Source organism: Trichosurus vulpecula, chromosome 2 (genome assembly GCF_011100635.1).
Source record: "Trichosurus vulpecula isolate mTriVul1 chromosome 2, mTriVul1.pri, whole genome shotgun sequence".
Classification (NCBI taxonomy): Eukaryota; Metazoa; Chordata; class Mammalia; order Diprotodontia; family Phalangeridae; genus Trichosurus; species Trichosurus vulpecula.
This window is the reverse complement of record NC_050574.1, coordinates 161702052-161725813: the sequence shown is the minus strand read 5'-3', so window position 1 is coordinate 161725813 and position 23762 is coordinate 161702052. Positions and strand designations below refer to the sequence as shown.

Sequence of the window (23762 nt, the reverse complement as noted above, 5' to 3'; positions counted from 1 at the left end):
AGCTCTCTGTTGGCCCTCTCCTCTTCTCTCTTTATACTCTGTTAGTAATTTCATCAGCTCTCATTCGTTCAGTAATCATTTCTATGCATTTGGTTCCTAAATCCAGTCCACAACTCTGCTAAACTCAAGCCCCACATCTCCAACCTCTTGTTAGACATCTCCATCTGATATCCCATAGACATAGAAACTGTGTCCAAAGTAAAATTCATTTTCTTTTCCAAGAAAACTATTCCATTTTCTACCTTCCCTGTTTCTATTGAGCATACCACCATCCTTCCAGTCACTCACTCAAGTTCGTAATTTCAGTCATCTTCAGTTATCCTCTTTTCTTCATCCTTCATATCCAATCATTTGTTAACTCTTGCTACTTCTACTTCCCCCAAATCTCTCACAATTTGTCCTTTCTCTCTATTATTGAAGATACCACCCTAGTTTAGGCATTCATCACCTCTCATCTGGACTATTATGTTAGCCTCCTAATTGGTCTCATTGCTTTCAGTCTTGCCCCTCCACCATAACCACTACAGAGCTGAATTTCCTAAAGCCCAGATCTGACCATGTTACTCCTCTCCTCAAGAAGCTTTAGTAGCTCACTATTTCCTCTAGGGCAAAATCTATAAATTCTTCACAATCTGGCTCCCACCTATCTCTCCATACTAACTTCACATTACTCCCTTTTATATGCTCTACATTCTAGCCTAATTGGACCAACTTGGTGTACAATTTTCTGTCTTTAGTATCCCTACTTTTGCACAGGCTGTCCTCCCAGTCTCACCAACTCACCTCTGCCTCTTGTAAGACTTAATTCTTTTTAAGGCTTAGCTCAAGTGAGACAGGCAGGTGGAGCGGTAGCTAGAGCATGGACCCTGGAATCAGGAAGACCTCAGTTCAAATCAAGTGTCAGACACTTAATAGTTGTGTGACCTTTGGTAAATCACTTAGCACAGTGCCTGGTACATAGTAGGTGTTGAATAAATGCTTGCTTCCTTCCCTCGCCTCAAGTGCCATCATGTGTCTTCATGAGGCCTATTCCATCTGTTGTTAAGTCACTTTGCCATCCTTGAAATTGTCATTGTTCACTTGTTCTAGTTGTGTCTGACTCTTCATGACCTCATTTGGGGTTTTCTTGTCAAAGATGCTGGAGTGATTTGCTGTTTCCTTGTCTAGCTCATTTTACAGATGAAGAAACTGAGGCAAGCATGGTAAAATGACTTGTCCAAGGTCACATAGCTAGTAAGTGTCTGAGGATAGATTTGAATTCAGGACGATGTCTTCCTGACTCTAGACTTGGTGCTCTATCCACTGTGCCACCTAGCTGCCCCACCCTAGAAATTATTTTCTAGTTATTTTGTATATTATTTTCCATTTACTTAAATTTGTTTGTGTTATTTCCCCTGGAACAGAAGGGCCTGGAATGCTATGGTTCAAGGGGTCACAAAGAGTCAGACATACTGAATGACTGAACAAGAACAATTTCCTCTGGGAAAATGTAAACTCCTGGAGAACAGGATCTGCTTTGTTTTTGTCTTTTTATTCCCAGTGTAGATCAATGCCTTGCCCAGAGTGACAGACACTTAATAAATGTTGCGTTTGAATGAATTAAATCATTTGGTGATCTTTTTTTTTTACTTCAATCAAATATTACATGTCTATTTGAAAGAGATACCAAAATGTTTTAAAAGTTTACAAAGAGGGGGGTGGAACCAAGATGGCAGCTGGAAAGCAGGTACTAGCATGAGCTCCCTGCCAAGTCCCTCCAAAAACCTATAAAAAATGGCTCTGAACCAATTCTAGAACTGCAGAACCCACAAAGTGGCGGAGGGAAGTAGGGCTGTAGCCCAGGACAGCCTGGATAGTCTCTGGGTAAGGTCTATTCCACATGGAGCTGGGAGCAGAGGGGAGCAGAGCTGAGCAGAGCCCAGCGTGGGTGGTGCGGACCATTCAGACCAGGAGCCGGGCGGGGTATGCCCTAGCACCCTGAATCAGTGAGCTTCAGCAGTTAGCAGACTTCTCAACCCACAAACACCAAAGACAACAGAGTAGGTTAGTGGGAAAAGGTGCTGGGGATGGAGATAGAGTTTGTGGTTCAGCCACCGCCCCAGGGGCAGCGGAGGTGGGGAAGCTACAGAACTACAGCTGCAGTTGCTTCCGGGCCCCAGTCTCACCTGGTGGGAGGAATTAAGTGGTGGATCAGAGCAGGAGTGAAGAGCCTGCTGAAGATCTAAGTCCAGTCCAGGTTTGGGGGTTCTTGGGAAAGGAGGAGTACTGGTGTAGCAGAGCTGGCATGTACCCCCAAGCTTGGAACATAGAACTCTTTAGTCTACAAGCAGTCATACCCCACTGAAAAACTCAAGGGTCAAGTAAGTTGGCTGGGAACATGGCCAGGCAGCAAAAATGCACCCAGATTCAGTCTCAGACTTTGGAATCCTTCTTCGGTGACAAAGAAGACCAAAACGTACAGCCAGAAGAAGTCAACCAAGTCAAAGAGCCTACAGCAAAACCCTCCAAGAAAAACATGAACTGGTCTCAGGCCATGGAAGAGCTCTAAAAGGATTTGGAAAAGCAAGTTAGAGAAGTAGAGGAAAAATTGGGAAGAGAAATGAGAAAGATGTGAGAAAACCATAAAAACAAGTCAATGACTTGCTAAAGGAGACCCAAAAAAATACTGAAAAATATACTGAGGAAAACAACACCTTAAAAAATAGACTAACTCAAATGGCAAAAGAGCTCCAAAAAGCCAATGAGGAGAAGAATGCCTTGAAAGTCAGAATTAGCCAAATGGAAAAGGAGGTCCAAAAGACCAATGAAGAAAATTCTACCTTAAAAATTACATTGGAGCAAGTGGAAGCTAGTGACTTGATGAGAAATCAAGATATTATAAAACAGAACCAAAGGAATGAAAAAATGGAAGACAATGTGAAATATCTCATTGGAAAAACCACTGACCTGGAAAGTAGATCCAGGAGAGAGAATTTAAAAATTCTTGGACTACCTGAAAGCCATGATCAAAAAAAGAGCCTAGATATCATCTTTCAAGAAATTAACAAGGAGAACTGTCCTGATATTCTAGAGCCACAGGGCAAAATAGAAATTGATAGAATCCACAGACCACCTCCTCAAATAGATCCCAAAAAGAAATCTCCTAGGAATATTGTCGCCAGATTCCAGGGTTTCCAGGTCAAGGAGAAAACATTGCAAGCAGCCAGAAAGAAACAATTTGAGTATTGTGGAAAACACAATCAGAATAACCCCAGATCTAGCAGCTTCTACATTAAGAGATCGAAGGGTTTGGAATATGATATTCTGGAGGTCAATGGAGCTAGGATTAAAACCAAGAATCACCTACCCAGCAAAACTGAGTATCATGCTCCAAGGCAAAATATGGATTTCCAATAAAATAGAGGACTTTCAAGCTTTCTCAGTGAAAAGACCAGAGCTGAATAGAAAATTTGACTTTCAAACACAAGAATCAAGAGAAGCGTGAAAAGGTAATCAAGAAAAAGAACAAGAAAAAGAAATTGCAAGGGACTTAGTAAAGTTGAACTGTTTTGTTTACATTCCTACATGGAAAGATGATGTGTATGATTTATGAGACCTCAGTATTAGGGTAGCTGAAGGGAATATGCATGTATATATGTGTGTGTGTGTGTGTGTGTGTGTGTGTGTATGTGTATAGATATGTTTATGTATATATATGTATTTGTGAGTGTGTATGTATGTATATATGTATGTGTGTGTATATATATATACATATATATATATATATATATATAGAGAGAGAGAGAGAGAGAGAGAGAGTGGGCACAGGTGAGTTGAAGATGAATAAGGGATGAGAGAGGAATATATTGAGAGAGGGAGATGGGGAGAGACAGAATGGGGTAAATTATCTTGCATAAAAGTGGCAAGAAAAAGCAGTTCTGTAGGAAGAGAAGAGAAGGCAGGCAGGTGAGTGGGAGTGAGTGAATCTTGCCCTCATCAAATTTGACCTGAAGAGAAAATACCATACATACTCAATTGGGTATCTTACCCCACAGGAAAGAAGGAGGAAGAAGATAAAAAAAAAGGGGGATGATAGAAGGGAGGGCAGATGGGGGTGGAGGTAATCAAAAACAAACACTTTCAAAAAGGGACAGGGTCAAGGGAGAAAATTCAATAAAGGGAGATAGATTAGGAAGAAGTAAAATATAGTTAGTTTTTCACAACATGAGTATTGTGGAAGGGTCATACATAATGATATGCATGCAGCCTATGTTGAATTGCTTGCCTTCTTAGGGAGGGTGGGTGGGAAGGGAAGAAGGGAGAGAATTTGGAACTCAAAGTTTTAAAAAATAGATGTTCAAAAACAAAAACAAAAAAATTTTTGCATGCAACTAGAAAATAAGATACACAGGCAATGGGGCGTAGAAATTTATCTTGCCCTACAAGAAAGGAAAGGAAAAGGGATGGGAGGGGAGTGGGGTGACAGAAGGGAGGGCTGACTGGGGAACAGGGCAACCAGAATATACACGATCTTGGAGTGGGAGGGAGGGTAGAAATGGGGAGAAAATTTGTAATTCAAACTCCTGTGAAAATCAATGCTGAAAACTAAATATATTAAATTTTATTTATATATATATATAGTTTACAATGATTTTTCATTATCTAGAGGGAAAACTTTTTATTTCAACAAGATCTTCACAAATGGTTCTTTTTGTGTTACATTTTGCCTTTTTTCCTCATTCTTTCTGGCTTATATTGTCCAAGTTCTATTTTCCCATCATTTGTTTTATGGCAGATGTTCCAAGCAGAAATTCAGAACTTCCCTAGAGAGTTAAATGATCTAAATATCAGAAGAAAATTATTAAGATTAAATAAATAAGTTGAATTTGAGCAGATTTTCAAGAAATCTTACATGATAAATGTGAAAAAAGTTACAGCTTTTTTATTGCAGAAACTATGAATGGTGTAGCAGATGTAGTGATGATAGTCTGTAGCAATATAATAGGTGGGATGGGTTTTGGACTTGTGATTTCATTGGTCTAGGGAACTCCTGGGTGAAGAAGCTCCCTCTTCCAATGCAGGGTGGATAGATGTACCTAGAATCCTAAGCAGCTAAGTGCCTTGCCCAGTCACAGAACCAGTTTGTGTTAGAGGCAGGCCTAGAACCTAGGTCTTTCCTTTTCCAAGGTCATGTCTCTATCCATTACACCATCCTGCCTCTCAGAATACGATAACATGAGAATAATGTCTGTGAAAAATGAAAATGAACGTTGCACATTGATTTTTCCTCTTATTCAAAGGCCTGGGGGTGGGGATGGTGGAGAACAAAAATCAATTATCTCTGCAATCTGTATTACCTTTAATTTGTGAAAAATGATCAAAATTTTAACTTTGTGAAATAGAAAATGCCATATTACTTAGAAAATGCACTTGATTTTTCAGAATACACCTTCAGGTATGCAGAAAATGAAGGAGTGGGAATCCCCCAAATACCAGTGCATCCCATTGGATATCATGATGCAGAGATATTATTACGGTAAAGTCTTCTGCTTGGATGCAAGATTAAGATATCTTGCTCCAAAAGACTATTTCTTAATCTAAAAACAAATGTATATATTTTCTATTAAAAGTAAAAACATTATGATTCAATACCTTCCTTTAAAAATAGGAAATAAAAAAGGGGAGACATTTGGACAGTAGTTTTCTCCTTTATAGGATTAAAAGCGTAGGCCATATAGTGTAGCACATACAGAGCTGGCCTTGGAGTCGGGAAAAACTGGTTTCAAAGTGCAGCCTCTGACACTTATTTGCTCTCAGTGCTCTAGACCAGTGGTGCTAAACTCAAATAAAAATAGATATCTGTAGGTTTCTGATTGACTTAGAAAACCAGAAGTTAACATTATCTATGTTGTGTTGCTTTTTTATTTATTTTGTTAAACATTTCCCAATTACATTTTAATCTGATTTGGGTATGTTTGACACTCCTCTGCTCTAGGCAATTCTTTAAGATTACAAACTGTAGACAAACTGACTTGCATTCCTCAGGGGAATTTCCTTACCTGTGAGTTCCTTATACTGGTGAAATCACAAGTCTACTCTTCCTTTCCTTCCTTCCCTTCCTTCCGTTCCTTCTGTTCGTTCTTTCCTGTCTTTCCCTTCCTTCCCTTCCTCCCTCCCTTCTCTTTCTGGAGTAGAAGAATAGATCCAACTTAGTTGCTTAATAAAATGAAAGTTTGTTGTATTTTCCAAAAGGGCACATGAATAATACTAATCATTAAACATTAAAATATCAAAAAACATTTTAAAAGCAATTATGCTGTCATTTATATATTTGACCTACACTACAATAATCAGTTCTCATCTCTTTGTTCCTACCTTTATGTGTATATATATATATATATATATATATATATTCTATTGGAATTCAATTTTCATGGTTCCACCTGTCACCTGAAATCTATATCTCTGGTTCTAACTCTCCTCCTGATATCCTTTTCTGCATTTGTGGCTGCATTCCTTTCATTTCTTGATATTATCCCAAAGTTGATGTATGTAAAAAGAATCCCAGAGTCTCTCAACATTGATTTCCCCTCTTGCCTTACTTCTGTTAATAGTGATACTGTAACAAGTCAGCTTTGTTTGATTCCTCCCTCTCCTCCACATCCAATCTGTTAGCTCATTAATTTTGAGTCTTCTTTACAGCATCGCTCACATCCATTTTTTTTCTTGTCATTCCCATTCATCCCACCATTCAAGCTTGGGCCCTTACTTCATGGCCTACTGCTTGTTTCAGTAGCTTCCTAATTGGTCTTCCTACCACCAGCCTCTCATTCTTACATATTGCCACCAGCTTAATCTTCTTAAAATGCCATTTTAATCATTCATTCAACAAATTTTCTTTAATAACATAAAATGTAATATGTGCTAGAGATCCACAGATAAAAATGGCAGTCCCTAAGTTAAGGGAACTTATATTTTATTGCCACAGGATACAGCATATTTACGTATAAGTATTATACATGGTTGGGGAATATTGAAGGGATTCTGACAATGTGCTCTCAGTGTATTTAAGAAGTGAGACAACATATTCATTTGGGGGACTCTGGGAGGTTTATGTGGCAGCATCTGGACTTGAGCCTTAGTGGCAGATAGTTCTAAAAGGTGAAGATGAAGAGGGAATACATTCCAATTATAGAGTATGGCATGTGTGAATGTACAGAGATGTATAGTGGCATGTTAAGTCCGAGGAATATTTTCTAGTCTGGTTTTACTGAAAGACAGTATATATGAAAGGGATCAGTAATGTAAAATAAGGCTGTAAAGATGGGTTGAAGCCAAATGCAGACAGCTTTAAAGTCTAAGCTAATAAACTTTGTTTTATCCCAGAGTACATGGAAGTACAAGAACAGTGACAGGAGTTAGATTTGTGTCTTAGGAAGGTTATTTTGGCAGTTTTTGAACTATCAGTGGAGGAAGGTGGGAGGAATGTCATGGAAAAGATGTCATAGATGTAGGATTGATGGAATCTAGGAACTAATTGGAAAGAGAGAGATAGAAGAGTCAAAGATGATTTTAATAGAAATAGGGAGTTTTGAGGAGGGGGAGAGTTTAGGGGTGAAATGATCATTTTCATGGTGGTCATATTGAGTTTGAAGTCAAGTCATTTAACTTTCCTAGGTCTCGGTTTCCTCCTATGTAAAATGAAAGGTTTGGACTGAATGGCCTCTGAATTCCTTACCAGCTTTAGATCTGTCATCCTACATAGAAGGTGCCAATGGGTCATCCAGGTAGAGATCTCCATTGGCAATTGGAGGTACCATGCTGAAGTTCTAAATTGCCAGATATATAGACTTGGGAGCCATCTTAATAGAGATGATAATTGAACTAAAAGAGTTCATGGGAGAAGGGTGCCTCCATTGAATTATAAGGCACTATTCAAAATTCTTTCTCTAAGCATCTTACTCTGAAATTCTATCTTCTTCCACTATGGTATAGTAGTGGTTGTCTTTCGCTCTCGAAGAGGACCAAAATGACATCGCTATGCTAGAGTCAAGTTTCCGTATGTCTGACTGTAGCTGATCAGACCAGTACGAGCCCAGAATGTTCTACCATAGGTTGGGCACAAATAGTCCATGTGAACATTTGAGGTAGATACTCTAAATTTGATAATGGTGTTCCCACCAACAACTGAGATTGCAACCCATCTAGGCCTGCATCTTGTTAAACCTCTCTCCATGTCCTCTTCTAAGTTTACCACCCAACTTCCTGCAGTTCTTTGGATCCTATGAGGACACAGATACATCAGAATGTTAGTCTAAGGGTTTTCGCTCCCTCTGGTCATATGACCAAATGAACATTAAAAAAATACCTTTCCTTTATGAATCATGGCATAGTGGATTTAGAGCCAAGAAGCCCAGATTCAAATCATATCCTTAATGCTTACAAACTGGCCCTAAGTCTCAGATTCTTCATCTGTAAGATGCGAATAGCACCTAATTTACAATGTTGTTGTGAGGATCAAAAGAGATAATAATATGTTTTAAGCAAACTTTAAAGTGTGATATAAATACGAGACGTTATCATCATCATCATTATTATTATTACATCATTTATAGTATTTCTCCTTTGTTATTTTTTGTTTGTGGTGTGTTGCATGTCTACCATACATCTCTCCATCACCATTTGGGTCATCCTCAGCTTCAGTTCTTAGACTGTAATATTCCATAACTAGCTTTGCAAGTCCTAAAGCACTATATAAATATTAGGTCTTCTTATTATAGCATAATAAGGAATAATTTCTTGGGAGTATTTAGCTTTCAGTGAAGAATATCTTATATAGAATAATAGTTTTATTTGATTTTAAAAATAACAAATAAATATTTACTGGTATCTGCTACTGGTAAGCCACTGTGCTATGGGGATTACAAAGAAATGTCTCAATAATAATAACTACCATTTTATAGCACTTTTAAGTTTGTAAAGCATTTTAAACACATATATGTATGTGCATTTATATTACATATGTGTGTGTGTCTATCCAGTGGTCCCTGTTTTTAATATGTAAACACAAAAAGCACTGAAATAATCCAAGACCGTAATTAAATATATGTCACAATTCAATTTGTAAATATTTATTAAGCATGTCTAATTTCTAAGGCACTGTCTTAGGGGCAGTGAATACAGGACCAAAAATGAACAGCCTTTAAAGAGCTTACATTCTACAAGGAAGCTGGAAAACTATACAACAAGTATTTCTGGCTATTGTCCAGGTATTTTTATGCCCTGCCTCTTGGTTCTAGTCTTCAACACCAACCCAGCCCTCCAGCTCCTGCCTTGGGTTTTGAGTTCTTGATTAGTGAGGGTTTTCCATATCTGTCCCAACCCACACCAACACTGCTCTCTGACATCTTCATATTTTCCTGTTGCTCTCCCACTACCCCTTTCTACTGCTAATTCTGGGAAAAGTAATCAAATAAACACTTCCATTCTTGGGAAAAATATACCAAACAATTGCCATAGGCCTCTACTTAGCAGCTCTATGACTTCCTAGACCAAAACATCCCTCCCTGGCCACTATGTTGCCTTCCTCTAATAGAATTCTACTAGGCATTTAACAAATCCTGTTTCACTCATTGATCCAAAATATACATGGCAAATCAAGTAGGAGGGAGAATAAGAGACATATCAGGGAAGGTTCTACAGAATGTAGCACCTATGCTGAATGTTAAAGACAAGAATTCTAAGAAGCAGAGACGAAGAGAGATTCCTTTCTAAAATAATATTCAGTGAAGAAAATTGCCATTTCCACCTCATTACCACTTCTACCATTTAGTAGTCTCTCCTCCTTTGAGGTTCTCAACTGTGATAAATCAATCTATTCAAGTTTTAGGGGGCTGTTCTCTACCAGCCCTGAGATCATTCTTCCTTCTTTATCAAGGTTTCAGTACCTAGTTCACAATCTTCCTCTTGACCCCATTCACTGCTCTTATAATTGAGGATTTCAGTATAGATATTAATGTCCCATAAGTGTCCTTGTTTTCAACTCTTTAAGCTTCTCAACTCCCATGACTTGTACGTTCACTCTAGCTCAGATAGCCATACCTTTGATTCTCATCATCATTCACAATTTGGTCCACCTCCTCACTAAAGAAAAACAAAACAAAACTTTCCTATTTCTCTATCTGACCATAACGTCCTATCGTATGATCATAAGTTTCAAATTGAATGAGACCTTCAAGGTTATCAGGTCCAATCTTCTCATTTTAAGGATGAGGAAATATTCCCTCAGCTAGTACTGATTGCTGAAGGACATTAGCTATTGAACCTGAGCATGATGAAAGCTCATGAACTTTAGTTGGGATGAGTATAGCCAATGACCTTTGAAAATCAAAGGAATCTAACATTCTTTAAGCATCAGGTACAAGGTGAACCCATAATTTAAATTCCTTTATATTTTATGTCTTTTCCCCCCTTCATGTCAAACAGTCTGTTATAATGGAAAGAGCTCTTAATTGAAAATGAAGAAAACTGGGCTCAAGTCCAGCTCAGGCAAAAACTTGTTGGATGACCTTGGGCGGGTTATTTGAACTTCCTGGACCTCAATTTCCTTATCTGTAAAAATGAGATTTAACTAAATTCTATCTGAGAATCTTTCCAGTTTTAATTATGTGATTCTGTATTATTGCATTTTGCAGAGGCTCAAAACCAAGTTCTTTAAGGAATTTCTTTTTATGTCAGGATTAAATTTTCTACCTCCCTTCAAGTTTTTTATTATATTCGTACAATAATCAAGGTGCTTTGCAGACCCTAGAGATACAAAGATGAAGCCAAACACATCTAATGCACTCAGGAAACTGAATGGTGGAAAGACACAGGGGATGGAAAGACTTGTTTTGTGGTCTTTTGTAGGGACATTATGCTCTCTATCTTCAAGTGATGAGGTAAACTAGTTATAAGTTATTTCTGTCTATCACCTTCCCACTTTGGACACAGGAAAGGAGGGAGAAATATCTAGTTAGTTAATAACATAGAGAAGCACTAAAACCCTTTTATGCAGGAAACTTCTTTATTATATGAGAATGAACTTAGGATTATCAAATGGACCAATGAACTTGATCCAAAGAGGCCTGAGCAAAACAGATGGGTAATTAATAAAACCAGCAAGTTTGGATTTTTTCCCAGGTGAGGATGCTGTTCTTATGTGGGAGCTACAAGTAAAAGGATCTAGAGATAGTTGCAATGGGGAAAATCATGTGCTATCAGAACTTTGGTGAGGGAAGAGTATTCAAGGAAGCTTCATGAAGGTGATGGCATGTACTGTGCCTGAAACAGGGGAAGGGTTTCATACACAGAAATTGGACAGTGAGGGGCTGTGTACATTTCAGTTATGGGGGGTACAGTGTGAACAAGATTAAATGATACCATGGGAAAGAGTCAGAGGACTTGGGTTCAAATCTTGCCTCTGAAACTTACTACCTATGTGACCTTGAGTGAGTCTCTTAAGTTTTTTGGTTTCCTCATCTATAAAATTATCAGTTGGTTTGAATGACCTTTGAGTTCCTTTTCTGCTTTAGAATGTTGTTGATGATTATGTTTGGGAGAATAGGGTGGGACAAGAAGAGGGGAAAATGGGTGAAACAGTTTCTTTTAAAGGGGAGTAAGTATGAGAGAAAGATAATGTTTCCTTAAAAGCCAATGAAGAGAGTTTATATTTAAATTACATAAAATGGGGATACACTAAAGGATTTGAGGAGAAGAGTGACTTATGGGGGGGGAAGGTTAGTTTATTCATTGGGAAAAATATTTAGACAGTGTTATGAAAGGTATAGTGGAGTGGAGTGAGACCAAGGCTCTATGCTGGGCCCGCTTCTCTTCTTTGGTCATCTTGTCCTCTCCAGTGGCTTCATTGACAATGTCTCTTGCTTTTATCTCTTTTCCAGTCACATGGCCACCAATCTACTAAAGTTTAGGCCTTCTTGCTTGATTGTATCAGTAACCTCTTAATTCATGTCTATACTTCACCATATGTCCTTTCTCTAAGTCATCCTCTGCATGGATGTTCAAATAGTATTCCTTAGGGACAGATTACTACCCTGCTCAAAATTCTTCAGCGGATACCTATTACCTCTAGGACAAAAAGTCTTCAGCCTGGCAAATACAGCCCTCCACAAATTCGCTCTAACATGACTTTCTAACCTTATTTCATATTACTTCCCTTCACACTATTTTCCATTACTGGTTCTCTCCTCACTTTGACATTCTATCTCTTGACCCTATGCATTGAAACTCATGTACCCTCTCTACCATAAAAGCCCTCCTAATTCCTTCAGGTTCTACTTCTGATTCCTCAGATTACTTCATCTTTACCTTCTATGTTTGTTGCATCCGTGTTATATTACAGTACACTATATACAGTGCAAACTCCTTGAAGGAAGGCATTATTACATTTTTGTCTTTATTTTTCTAGTGTCTTGCAAGAGTGTCCTCATTCATAGTAGGCACTGAATGAATAGATAGGTGTTGAGTTGAGGGAGCTATTACAGATAAGCCAAGTAAGAGATGTTGAGGGCTTAAAACTGTGGTGGCTAGAGAGAAAAGAAAAAAAATAGGATTTAAGAAATAGTTGAGGTATAATTTAGAAGAATAAAAGGATGCAGAGGGTCAACCAGAAGGATGAGTTAAACATGACCTAGAAGTTTCTCTCATGGGTTACAATTAATACTCCTTTTCTTTAGCTCCTTTACTTACTCAATAAGTAGCTGTTCAGCATCTGCTATATACTTAATGGTCTCTGATCTGCATTCAAAGTATTTTGGATTTAATGAGTCTCTGTGTTCATTACCCAGGAAAAGAATGGGGGCTGGGGAGGGAGGGAGAGGTGGTACAGCGGGGAGGAAATGGAGAAATACTCTCCTGGTTTCCTAATCTATAAAATTGTGATCATAATATCTTTAGTGTCTCACAGTGCTGTTTTGAGGGTCAAATGATAGAACTTATGTAAATTATTTTGAAAGCCTTAAGTCAGTATTTCAGTGTCAGGAATTGTTATTTTTTTATCACTATCATCGCTGTGTATGACTCCATCTGAGGAATTGTAATTTCTCAACTTTTAATGTGTTTTTTTTTTTGTTTCTGTCTTAATAGCAATATGGGAGGAATTGCACCACCAGATGACAGCTGGAAGGGAAATCTTAATGTGCTTTATAATATTGGGCCTGGTTTTATAGGGAACTATTCTACCAGGTAGGTTTCAATGTAGTTTCCTCACCCTTAAAATAGGGATAATATGTTTACTGCCTACTCCACAAGGTTCCTGTTATTATTAAATTATCTCATATATGTTAAAATTATTTCATTAAGTACTATATTAATGTGAAGCATGATCCTTTATCTGACTTACCTGTCTTTGTTTCCAAAAGCACTCACTTCACTTTCTTTGTATTCCTTATTATGCCAGTTCTTCAACTTTTCTAGGCTGTTGACTCCAATGGAATTAATAGACTGGATTGCGCCTGGTGCCAGGGTGTAAGGACTGAATGAAGTTATGGTAGCAAGAGGCCTGGTGTTCTTAGGCATCATCCTGGGCAGAGTCTTAGTGGGGAGAGGCCTGGTGTCTGGGTGCTCAACAACTAGAGAGGTCTGAGGTGTTGTTGCTTTTCTTGTGTGATGTGTTAAAGCAGGATGGAGTAAGTTGGTTCCCACAGGTGCCAATAGTTTTGGCTTAATGGTAATTGAGGGCTGGAGTATTGTGATTCAAAGCAGAGTACCTGCCAACTCCTGGGTAATTTTTCCCAATGATAGTGGAAGGTGACCTCAAACTCAGGGTACTTGAATAGGGTAGCTCCAGTCTAGAGCCCATTTCTGTGATAATGGTGTGGTGATTGTAGAGTTATTGATTTTGCTCATTTGATTTAATGAAGCACGGTCAAAATAGCATTTCAGAAAGTTGAGTCTGATGTCAGTAGGCTATGGATTTCCATGTCTGCCAAATGATAAGGTTGGAGTAGGTTTTTAAAAGGCTCTTCTAGCTCTGAAATTCTGTGAATCAGAGTAGGATATATTATAGGAGTACAAATTGGTGAAGTCTGACTAGATTTCCAACAGTGGATGTTGGTGGGGAAAAAAATGAAAAATTGAAAAGATGGTAATATTTGTGGGACTAGATTTAGACAATGAAGAAAAAAAAGCAAGAGATAACACTGAAGTTTTGAATCTGAGTAGCTAGGAGTATGTTGGAGCCATTGACTAAGAAAGTAAAGTTGAGAGAGAGCTGGCTTGAGAGTTAAACAGGATGAGTTCAGGTTCTGAACAAGTTGAATCTGAAGTGATAGTAGCACATCCTACATTTTGGTAGGCAGTTAGAGATCTGATGCTGGAGCACAGATGAGGTGGAAAGATAGGCGACATGAATGAACATTTTAAGAGTCTCCCAACAATAACTTCATATGAAAACCAAGCAAAAATGGAAAATGTTCTTAGATGCCTACTGCTTAATTTCTTTTAGGTACACAAGGCTTTCTTTTGAGATATGAGAAGGTACCATGAACCTACCTACTTATTTTGATACTTTGGTGGAGCTGTTCTTTTCCAATACTTTCATGGCAACATAGGTACTCCTTTCATTGATGCAGATCACAACTCATTTTTTTTTCCTTCTAGTCCTAGCCCTCATACTTGTCCACATTCTTTTTCACATCGTTTAGAGAGGATGTCTCAACATCTTGAAGTGCTTTATAGTATCATTGGGTCCTTTACATATTTTGAGTACTTCTGAGGCACTTGGGCTACCTTTCTGTTGCCCCTGACTCCTGGTGAGAGAATATAAGCTCCTTGAGGGCAGGGATTATTTAATTTTTGTCTTTATATCTACAGTGCCTGGCAAATAGTAGGCCCTTAAGCAAAGCTGGCTGATTAATTGATTTGTTGCCACATAATTGGCCCCCCTTCTCCTTTTCCAATCCTAGAATTTCTTACACCATTTCTTACATGTAGGTCTAAGATTTATTTACGTGAGCTTGGTCATCTAAATGTATGGATGCAGCTCCTGGGTGGCACAGATAGATGTGATCTAAGATCCAATCTGGCCCACACCATTTCCAAGGAGATTTCCTTTCTTCCTTTGTGAGGAGTAGAAGCACTGTTCAGATACCACCCTAGTATCGTAGCTGTAGGAGGGGTAGGCAGGATCAAAGAAGGCAGGAGCAGGGTGATCTCTCCTAACTCCAAGAGTACTATCAGTCAATCACAAGCATTTGTTGATCATTTACTACCTGCCTGGCACTATGCTAAGCATTGGGAATACCAATTCAAGTAGAAAGAACAAACAGTCCTCAAGGAGCTTACCTTCTGATGGGTGAAGACTGTGCATAAAAGGAAGCTGAAGAGGAGTAGGAGTTGTAGATGAAAATACCTGGTGGAGGGGCATGGTAGGGGAAGTCTGGGGTGCATCAATGCTTGAATTCCAGAGTTGGAGTAAGCATCAGCATGAAAAGCTGAGCAATGGAAGAAGTCCAGAGTATAGGGGCATGAGACATGGCTGACCCAGACACTTTTCTTGAATGGAGGATCCATCCAATCAGAGGGAGAGGTGGATATTAGGCTAGATTATATTTATCTGCAACCCCTCAAATGTCTTGAGCCTAGGTATATGATTTGGGGTTCAGAAGTGAAAGAACTTCCCTAGTAACTCTTAAGGGGAAAGGTAGTCTTCAGCTTATACTCACCAGCTTAATCCCTTTCCCACCAAATGCTAGATATATAAATATACATACACACACACACACACACACACACACACACACATATATATATACATACACACATAAATATACATATACATTTCTATTTGTATGCATGTACATACTGTGTATAATGCATATATGTATGTGCACCTATATACACACATATATATGTATATGTGTGCACATACACAACGAAGTACAGGGCTATCCCTTCACAAAACTGCCCCAGACTTGGGCAGAAGCAGGGTTACATTGATTTTCATTGGAAATGTACTGCAGCTGACTTATATGTACACTATGTTTTTCTATATTGCCCTTTGGTTCACCCACAACTTTGTTTCCTTGGAAATTTTGCTGTTCCAAGATTTATAACCAAAAAGCATTGCAGTGAGAGACGATATGGTGTAGTGTAGTGGTGTCAAACTCAGAAACAAATGGGGTCACATAAGGATCTTTGAGGGCTGCATATTGACTTAGAAAACCACATATTGAAATTATATTCTGTTGTTTTCTTACTTATTTTGTCAAATATTGTCCAGTTACATTTTAATCTGGTTTGAGCAGCGTTAAGGGGTATTGTAGGCTATGCATTTGACACTCCTAGTGAAGTAGTTCAAGTTAGGAAGACCAGGGTTCAAAGCCCACTTCTGACATATACTGGCTCTATGACTCTGGGAAAATCACTTAAATCAGTGGCCAGGTAACTTTTTAAGACTATAAATAGCAAAGAGTTTTACCTTGTATTAGCGTAGGAAATAACCTCACTTGAAAGCTCTTGCTATGATGAAATCACAAGTCAGTTTTTTGTTTCACTTTGTTTTAAAAAGGTTGCCAAGAGAATATTTGTCGTGGACAAATGAGTCTTAGCACACTACATGACTTAAGGTTACAATTTGTAAGAGTGCTACATATTTCCAAAATAATCCAGTTTGCTGTTTACCTCTTGTTAAATTCTGGGTGCAATTCCTTGTCCATCTTCAGGGCCTGTCCTATATATACATCCCTAAACACTAACTCAACGGATAATATTTACAAAGCATTTAGCACTATGCCTAGCTGTAACAAGCACTACATAAATGCTTATTCTTCCCTTCTTTAACCCCCATGTATTTGATGCCTCGATAAATGAATTTTCTTATGAAGAAAGCTGCTGGTTAAATACTACAGATGGATTCAATCTGCATTCAGTACACCCAGTGTCCTTTTTAGAAAAATATCTATAAGCAACACTAAAGAAGATTCCTTTTTTGGCAGCTTTTTAGCTGTCAGGAAATCACTAGAAATGAGAAACTGCTGGGGTTTTGCCTGGAGTGAATAAAGACTTATTTTGTTCTCCAGTGGAAAAGAGGTTTAAACATTCTCCCCGTGCCGTCCCTGTGTTCATAAAAACTGTGAGTTTTTGGTTTGGTTTTTTTTTTTCCCTTTGGCTGACCTAAGTAGATTGCTTTGTTCTAATATCTTTAATAGCAGTTTGTGAATGAATACTTAAAACATTGTCCTGGAACCCTGGTGACTGCCTTGAGTGTTTTCACTTTGTGGCTGTCTTGTAACATTAAAGCTAGAGCTTTCATAATTCTTATTGATTGAAGAGAATTATTGCAATGGTTATGTAACACTCAAACACTCGGGTAAAATCCTAAGCAATTATTTTCATTAATTATCCCAGGGACTAAAATAGTGAGGTGGGTGGACATAGTTGTATTTATTTAAATGTCTATAAAAATCGAGAGTGCTGTCTTGGTCTTCAGTTATTTCACAAGTATTCAATTCCTGCCTGTTCAGTTACATGCAACATTAAAGAATGATTTCTAGTAAACTAGCTCCTTTTCATGTCTCTCATCTGTATCTAGTGTCCATCACTCTTCATGATGAAGAGATCTGGTTGAAATTAATGGCTAACTTGTTAAACAGAGTACTTATTTTCTACTGAGGCAGGATAGTGTAGTGTATAGAGTTCTGTCCTTTGAATCAGAAGACTTGGATTTATTTGGGTCCTGGTCTTGCCATTTAATAGGTTATGTGATCTAAGGCAACTGATATTGTCTCTGTGAGCCCAAGTTTTCTCATCTGTAAAATGGAAATAATTATAGTTTTACAAGGAGCTATTACTATTACTACAACTATAACAACTCAAGATTTTTTTTCTCCATCCCACAGCTATCATCCTGTTTGGAAAGATTTATGATGTGGTCCTGTTCTTATAAATTGCTTTATAAATGTAATTTATGCATTTTATACATATATTTATGATAAGAAACATTTTCATATTCATGTTTATATAAGAAATATACAATACAAATTACATATATATGTTTATATGACCAGATACATATATATGTATATATGATCAGATTATATGTGCGTATACATGTGTTTGTGTTTATATATATGTGTGTGTATACATACACATATATGTGTATTATTTATATACACACACATTTTACACACATACATATATATATACATATATACATACATATATACATATACATATACATATATGTGTGTGTGTGTATATATACCATTGAGAGGCACATACTCAACAATTGTTTTCTTACTATCTAAATCTTGTAATTTAATTTCCATTTACTTTGAAGACTTGGGTGGGGGGAGGGGATGGAAGGGGAGAGAGGAAAAGATGGGGAGAGAGGAAGGAGAAAGAGACAGAGACAGTCAGACAGAAAGACTATATGTGTTAGAGTTAAGGGTTTCAAAGACAGTATGGTTCACAATGAATAGAGTTGGCCTCAAAGGTGGGAAGATTTGTGTTCAAGCTCTGCCTCTGCCTCACCCTGGTTGTATGACCATGTTCAAGTCATTGAATCTCTCAATGCTCTGGCAGCTCTCTAAGACTAATGCAGAGAAGACATTGACTCAGCTGCATTGGTACAAGGGATTTCTTCACTTTGGAATTTTCTGTATCAGCGAAACCACAAGGCTAATCGCTAGTCTTAATCGTATTGTATGTCTTTGACATAACCTCTTCTTGGCTTGTCTTACTTGACTTTATCAATTTTGTCTGAAATGATTGCTATTTATATTTTTAAAAATTCAATTAAGGCATAAAAGCTTTTATTTCAGACCCTGCCTTTAATTCTGTATTAATCTTTATATTTTAAGTTTGTTTCTTATATAAAACAACTCATTGAATATTGCTTTCTAACCCTCCATTTGTGGGTGAATTAGTACAATTTATATAAGTTCATAATTTTCATATTTAAATATTAATAATTTAAATTTGGTTTTTTCTGTTAAATCATATAATTTTATTAATTTGAAAAAAGGAAAAAAGAAATGGTACTATTATCTAAAATTTATGTTGCTTAGGACTTGAGGCATTGCCTTATACCAGTTAAGCTGGCTAAAATTCCAAAAGATGAGAAGATTATTTTTTTTGAAGATCTGTGCAGGACCAGACATGCTAATTCACTGCTGGAGCTATTCATTAGTTTAACTATTCTAGAAAATAATTTAGAAGCATGCAAGTTAAAATTGTTCATACTCTTTGATTCAGAAACTCTACTATGAAGGACTCTATCTTAAGGCAGTTATTCACAGCAAGAAGAAACCTATTTATACAAAAACGTAATAGCATCTTTTATGATATCAAAAAGCTGGAAACAAAATGTGTTCATGATGATTTAGGAGCAACTAAACAATTTTTACATGAATATTTACATGAATATTACATGGAATAAGGAAAGTCAGGTATGAAAAGTTCAGAGAAATATGCAATGACATCTACGAAGTGATATAGGAAAGTAGAGCTTAAAGGACAATTAGTAGACCAGTTGAAATAAAGTCAACATGAAGTGGCAAGAAAACTGGCCAAATAGAGTAGTCAGTGAAAGTACCATGTTATCAAAGTTAAAGGACTGTTGCCCTTCCTTTCTGGTGTAGCATCAGTGCGGGTGGTGGTGTGTTGTTCTGGGCATGTGAGCAGGGCTGTCACTCTTACTGATTTGATCTTTGTATAGGTGAGATGGTGTTTTAAATTTTTGCTGTGAACATGTACACCTTGAATACATACTGCTAAGGCCTGATTTACTCATTGATGTTATGAAAAGGCTGTTAAGAATGCAGATTAATCTTAATATGGTGTCATACTTACTTTTCTCCCTCTGAGAGTCACTTCCAGGGGGCAATGAAGCATTTACCATCCTAACTCTGGCTGCATCAATCTTTCTGTATAACTTCTCTCGATGCCTTTCTTTGGATGTGACTTCCTCTCTGCTCACTCCCTTTGTGAGTGTGGGTTGTGTTTTTTTTTTCTCTTTAAGTCCATGGGAAATATAAATAGTTGGAAAAGAAAGCATCCAAGGCTCACCTTTCATGCCAATTCCAGATTGTCACAGCTTCCCCCCATCAAAGCAGCTTAGTTAATTATCTAGCAAGATCTGGGTTTAAGTTTTTGTGCTCTGGGGAAATGTAAAATTGAATCAGTAATTCTTTAACTATAGATCTCAACCTCCAGCTAGTAAAATTGCTCTGGTGAACATTATATATATATATATATATATATATATATGTGTGTGTGTGTGTGTGTGTGTGTGTGTGTGTGTGTATGTGTGTGTGTATGTATAGATATATGTATATATATGTATATATGTATAATCACATTTATGATATCTGTTTCACTCACTTATTCTTCTCCCTACCCATTGTCTTTTTTCTGCTTCATATAGGTGATCAAAAACACATCAGTAATACAATGGCTGCCAAATTTTATCTTTAAAAAGTTGAAATAGAAAAAAAAAACACTGAAAAGAAATTACAGTGAGTTTAGGGAACTCCCAAGAAGGAAGAGATAGGGAAAGGGAGAAAGGGAGTGGGGGTGGGGGGAAGCAGGGAGAGGCTGATGTATCTACACCCTTGGGTCTGCTTCTCTTGGTGATTTCAATAAAAGAGGTCCTCTTAAGTGTACTTTTGTGGCCCCAGGGACAGGACCAGGAAAACTACTCTGAGTACACTTTCTGCTTATGCCACCAGGTGGTGCTCAAAGCTTGTTTTACCAGCCCAGGTCTCCAAACCGTCTTCGTGTGTGCCTCTTTTGGATCTTCTGTTCAAGGGTTCTTAGATCAAGAGTTCTTAACCTGAGGTTTATGGATAGATGTCAGGGGATCCATGAACAAGAATGGGAAAAAAGTTACATGGAATATTAGGCATTCAGTTTTCTACATGTGGTCCTAAAACTATTAGTCATAAAACCTTAAGATAAATTTTCTCTTCATTCTTGTTTGATTGACAGGAAAGTGAGAATGCATGTTCACAATACCAATGAAATAACAAGGATTTACAATGTAATTGGAACCATCAGAGGATCTGTGGAACCAGGTGTGTTACTAACATTTCCTTCAGATTCAATTTTTTCAGAGGTTTAAAGAACCAGGCAGGGTACCTTGTAATATATTATTAGTAGTACAAAAAACTGCTAAATAGTAAAATGTGCACAACTGAGATAATGCTTCCTTTCTGCATTTTATTTTTCTAAGATGATTAGTAACTTAAATAATTAGATGGCTTTTAGTGTTTGCTTTTGTATTCAGAATTATCACTCATTTAAATATATGTGTTTTCAGACAGGTATGTTATTCTTGGAGGTCATCGGGACTCTTGGGTATTTGGTGCTATTGACCCAACCACTGGGGCAGCTGTTCTGCAAGAAGTTGTCCGGAGTTTTGGAAAAATGATGAGTGGAGGTAAACAAATGAAGTTGTGGCGGGGGGGTAGTAATTATAAGAATGACATATTTCATTTTCTTTTATTTTTAGACATGATGCACTGGAAAAGTGCTGCATTTGTAGGTGGAGGACTTGGGTTCAAATCCCAGTTCTGCCTCTCACTCCCTATGAGAAGTTGGACAAGTCACTTAACTTGTCTGGGTCTCAGTTTCCTCAACAGTAAAATGAGGAGGTTGGACTCAGTGACCTCTAAGGATCTTTCCAGCTCAAAGCCTTTGATTCTGTGATGCTAAGTTTAATTGTAAATTAACTCTGTAATTTCAGGCTGGAGACCAAAAAGAACTATTATTTTTGCTAGCTGGGACGCAGAAGAATTTGGACTCTTGGGTTCCACAGAATGGGCTGAGGTAAATAAGGAAGAGACCACTCTTGTCATTTCTTTGGCAGCAATGAACAAATGTATGTATACCTAAAGAAACTTAGAAATAGCAACTATTGCCTAATAAGGTTTTTAATTTTGAGAGTTGCTGAAGAAATTATTTTCTGTACTCATATCTGTTTATCTGACAAACTAAGACAGCCTCTGACTAAAGTATTATGTAAAAAAGGAATTTATTGTTCAAATAATTTAGATTCTATCTGAACTTATGAAAAATGAGATAAATCATTAACTTCAGAAGTAAGAAAAATCTATCAAGACTAGCAGGGCTACTTTGGATAAGTTAGTTTATTGGTATTCATTCTATATCCTGAGTTACAATTAGAGTTCTAAGAAAAATATGTCATGGTTTCTTTGATTATTTTTTGACTGTAATATTAGACTAAAGGTTCGTGGTAGCATTCCAACTCTACCTGCTTTCTAGTTTTAAAAATAGATTTATACATGTATGTCTAAACTCTAAAACTGAATCGAATTTTCCCTTTGACTTATACTATAATATGAAGAGAAATGCTTTGTTCTCACTTGTCTTTGTTCTTTCATTGGTGGTGTCAGATAAATGCTTTAGCTGTAAGTTCCTTTGTCCTTAGATTCTACTACAGTTAGTAATTTGTGAATACCAAAAATCACTAAATTATCTTGATTCTTAAAGGGATCCTTTTGCAAAGTGAAGGAAACTTTTATGGTACTGTTGATTGTCCCCTATTTGGTATATATTTTCAAATTCTAGATATCCATAAAATGAATTTTTTTTAAATCAGGATGTACCTGTGTTGCCATAAAGCTTTTTTTCTTTCTTTTTTTAAAAGCAAAACTTCAATTGGCACCATTATATCCCCATTTAAAGTTATGATAACAATAATACCAGAAACAAATTTGTCAGGCTCTGCCAATAGATATAGAAACATATTTGTGTTTAGACCATACTACTTAATTCCTCCATTACCTTGAATAAGTCACAACCTTTCCTCTTCAGTAAAATGAGGAGGCTGGATTAAAGATTCAGCTCTAAATCTCACTTTATTTAATGGAATGTTAATCATAATTGCTGATGGAGATCTTGGCTTCTTCTTGACCTTTGGAGTACTGAACTTTAAAAAAAAATATGTAAACAAGAAAAGGCAAAAAAAAAAACCCACAATTATCAGCTTTATTGCATTTAATTCAGTCCCTTAGGGGAAAAATATTTTTCTCTTTTATGGTATAATTCATACCCATTTCTTGATTTCAAAAACAGAGTAGCTATTTTTTGAATAGTTATAACAAATCATTTTTATAGCTACTTTTATTCTTGGCAGTTGAGAAAATCAGATGATGTAGTCATTAGCTAAACAGTAGATTTCATTTGGATTTTGGGGAAAATACTAAATGATGCTGTCAAATAAGTTGCCAAATTCCACATGTCCTTAAAAGGTTTTAGCAACAATTCTTTAAGAGACCATGAGGTGGAGATATTATTCTGTGTATCTCTCCATCTTTGTCTCTTTTTTCCTCAGCAAAGATTTCTTTATCATTTCTTCCATGTGTATTATTCTTTATCTTTCCCTGTCTCTTTTTAAATTAAATTTTCTTTAACTGTATCATTTTATTCCATTTTCATTTTTCCTATCTTTCTTGCTCTTTCTTTCTCACCTTTACTGTACTATAATCTTGAATTTAAGTTTAGTATTAGCTGTAGCCATTGTAGTCAGTGCCAGCAAGGCACAGTCTATAGAAAACTGGCCTTAAAGCTAGAAAGGCTTGGATTCAAGTTCTTCTTCTGCTCCATACTGACTATATGACACTGGGCACCATACTTAACCTTTTGGTAGTACTCTAATCAACTCTCTAAGATTATAAATTACAGCTATGTAGCCAACTTGGACTGGTAGAGGGAGTTTCATCTCTTGGAAATTTCCCTATTCCTACCCTATTCATTGAATA

The 23762-nt window shown here is 37.2% G+C and overlaps 1 protein-coding gene across 2 annotated transcripts in view; it reads left to right on the top strand.

Moving 5' to 3' along the window:
• The window catches only part of LOC118838683 (N-acetylated-alpha-linked acidic dipeptidase 2), a 94552-nt gene that overhangs the window by 21865 nt on the left and 48925 nt on the right, over nt 1-23762 (top strand). The window contains exons 7-11 of one of the 2 annotated variants that reach the window (XM_036746037.1): nt 5422-5515; nt 13123-13221; nt 20968-21053; nt 21299-21418; nt 21725-21807. In XM_036746037.1, the coding sequence (XP_036601932.1) occupies nt 5422-5515; nt 13123-13221; nt 20968-21053; nt 21299-21418; nt 21725-21807 (482 nt within the window). The remainder of the gene's footprint in view (nt 1-5421; nt 5516-13122; nt 13222-20967; nt 21054-21298; nt 21419-21724; nt 21808-23762) is intronic. The other variant, XM_036746038.1, reaches the window with a different exon arrangement.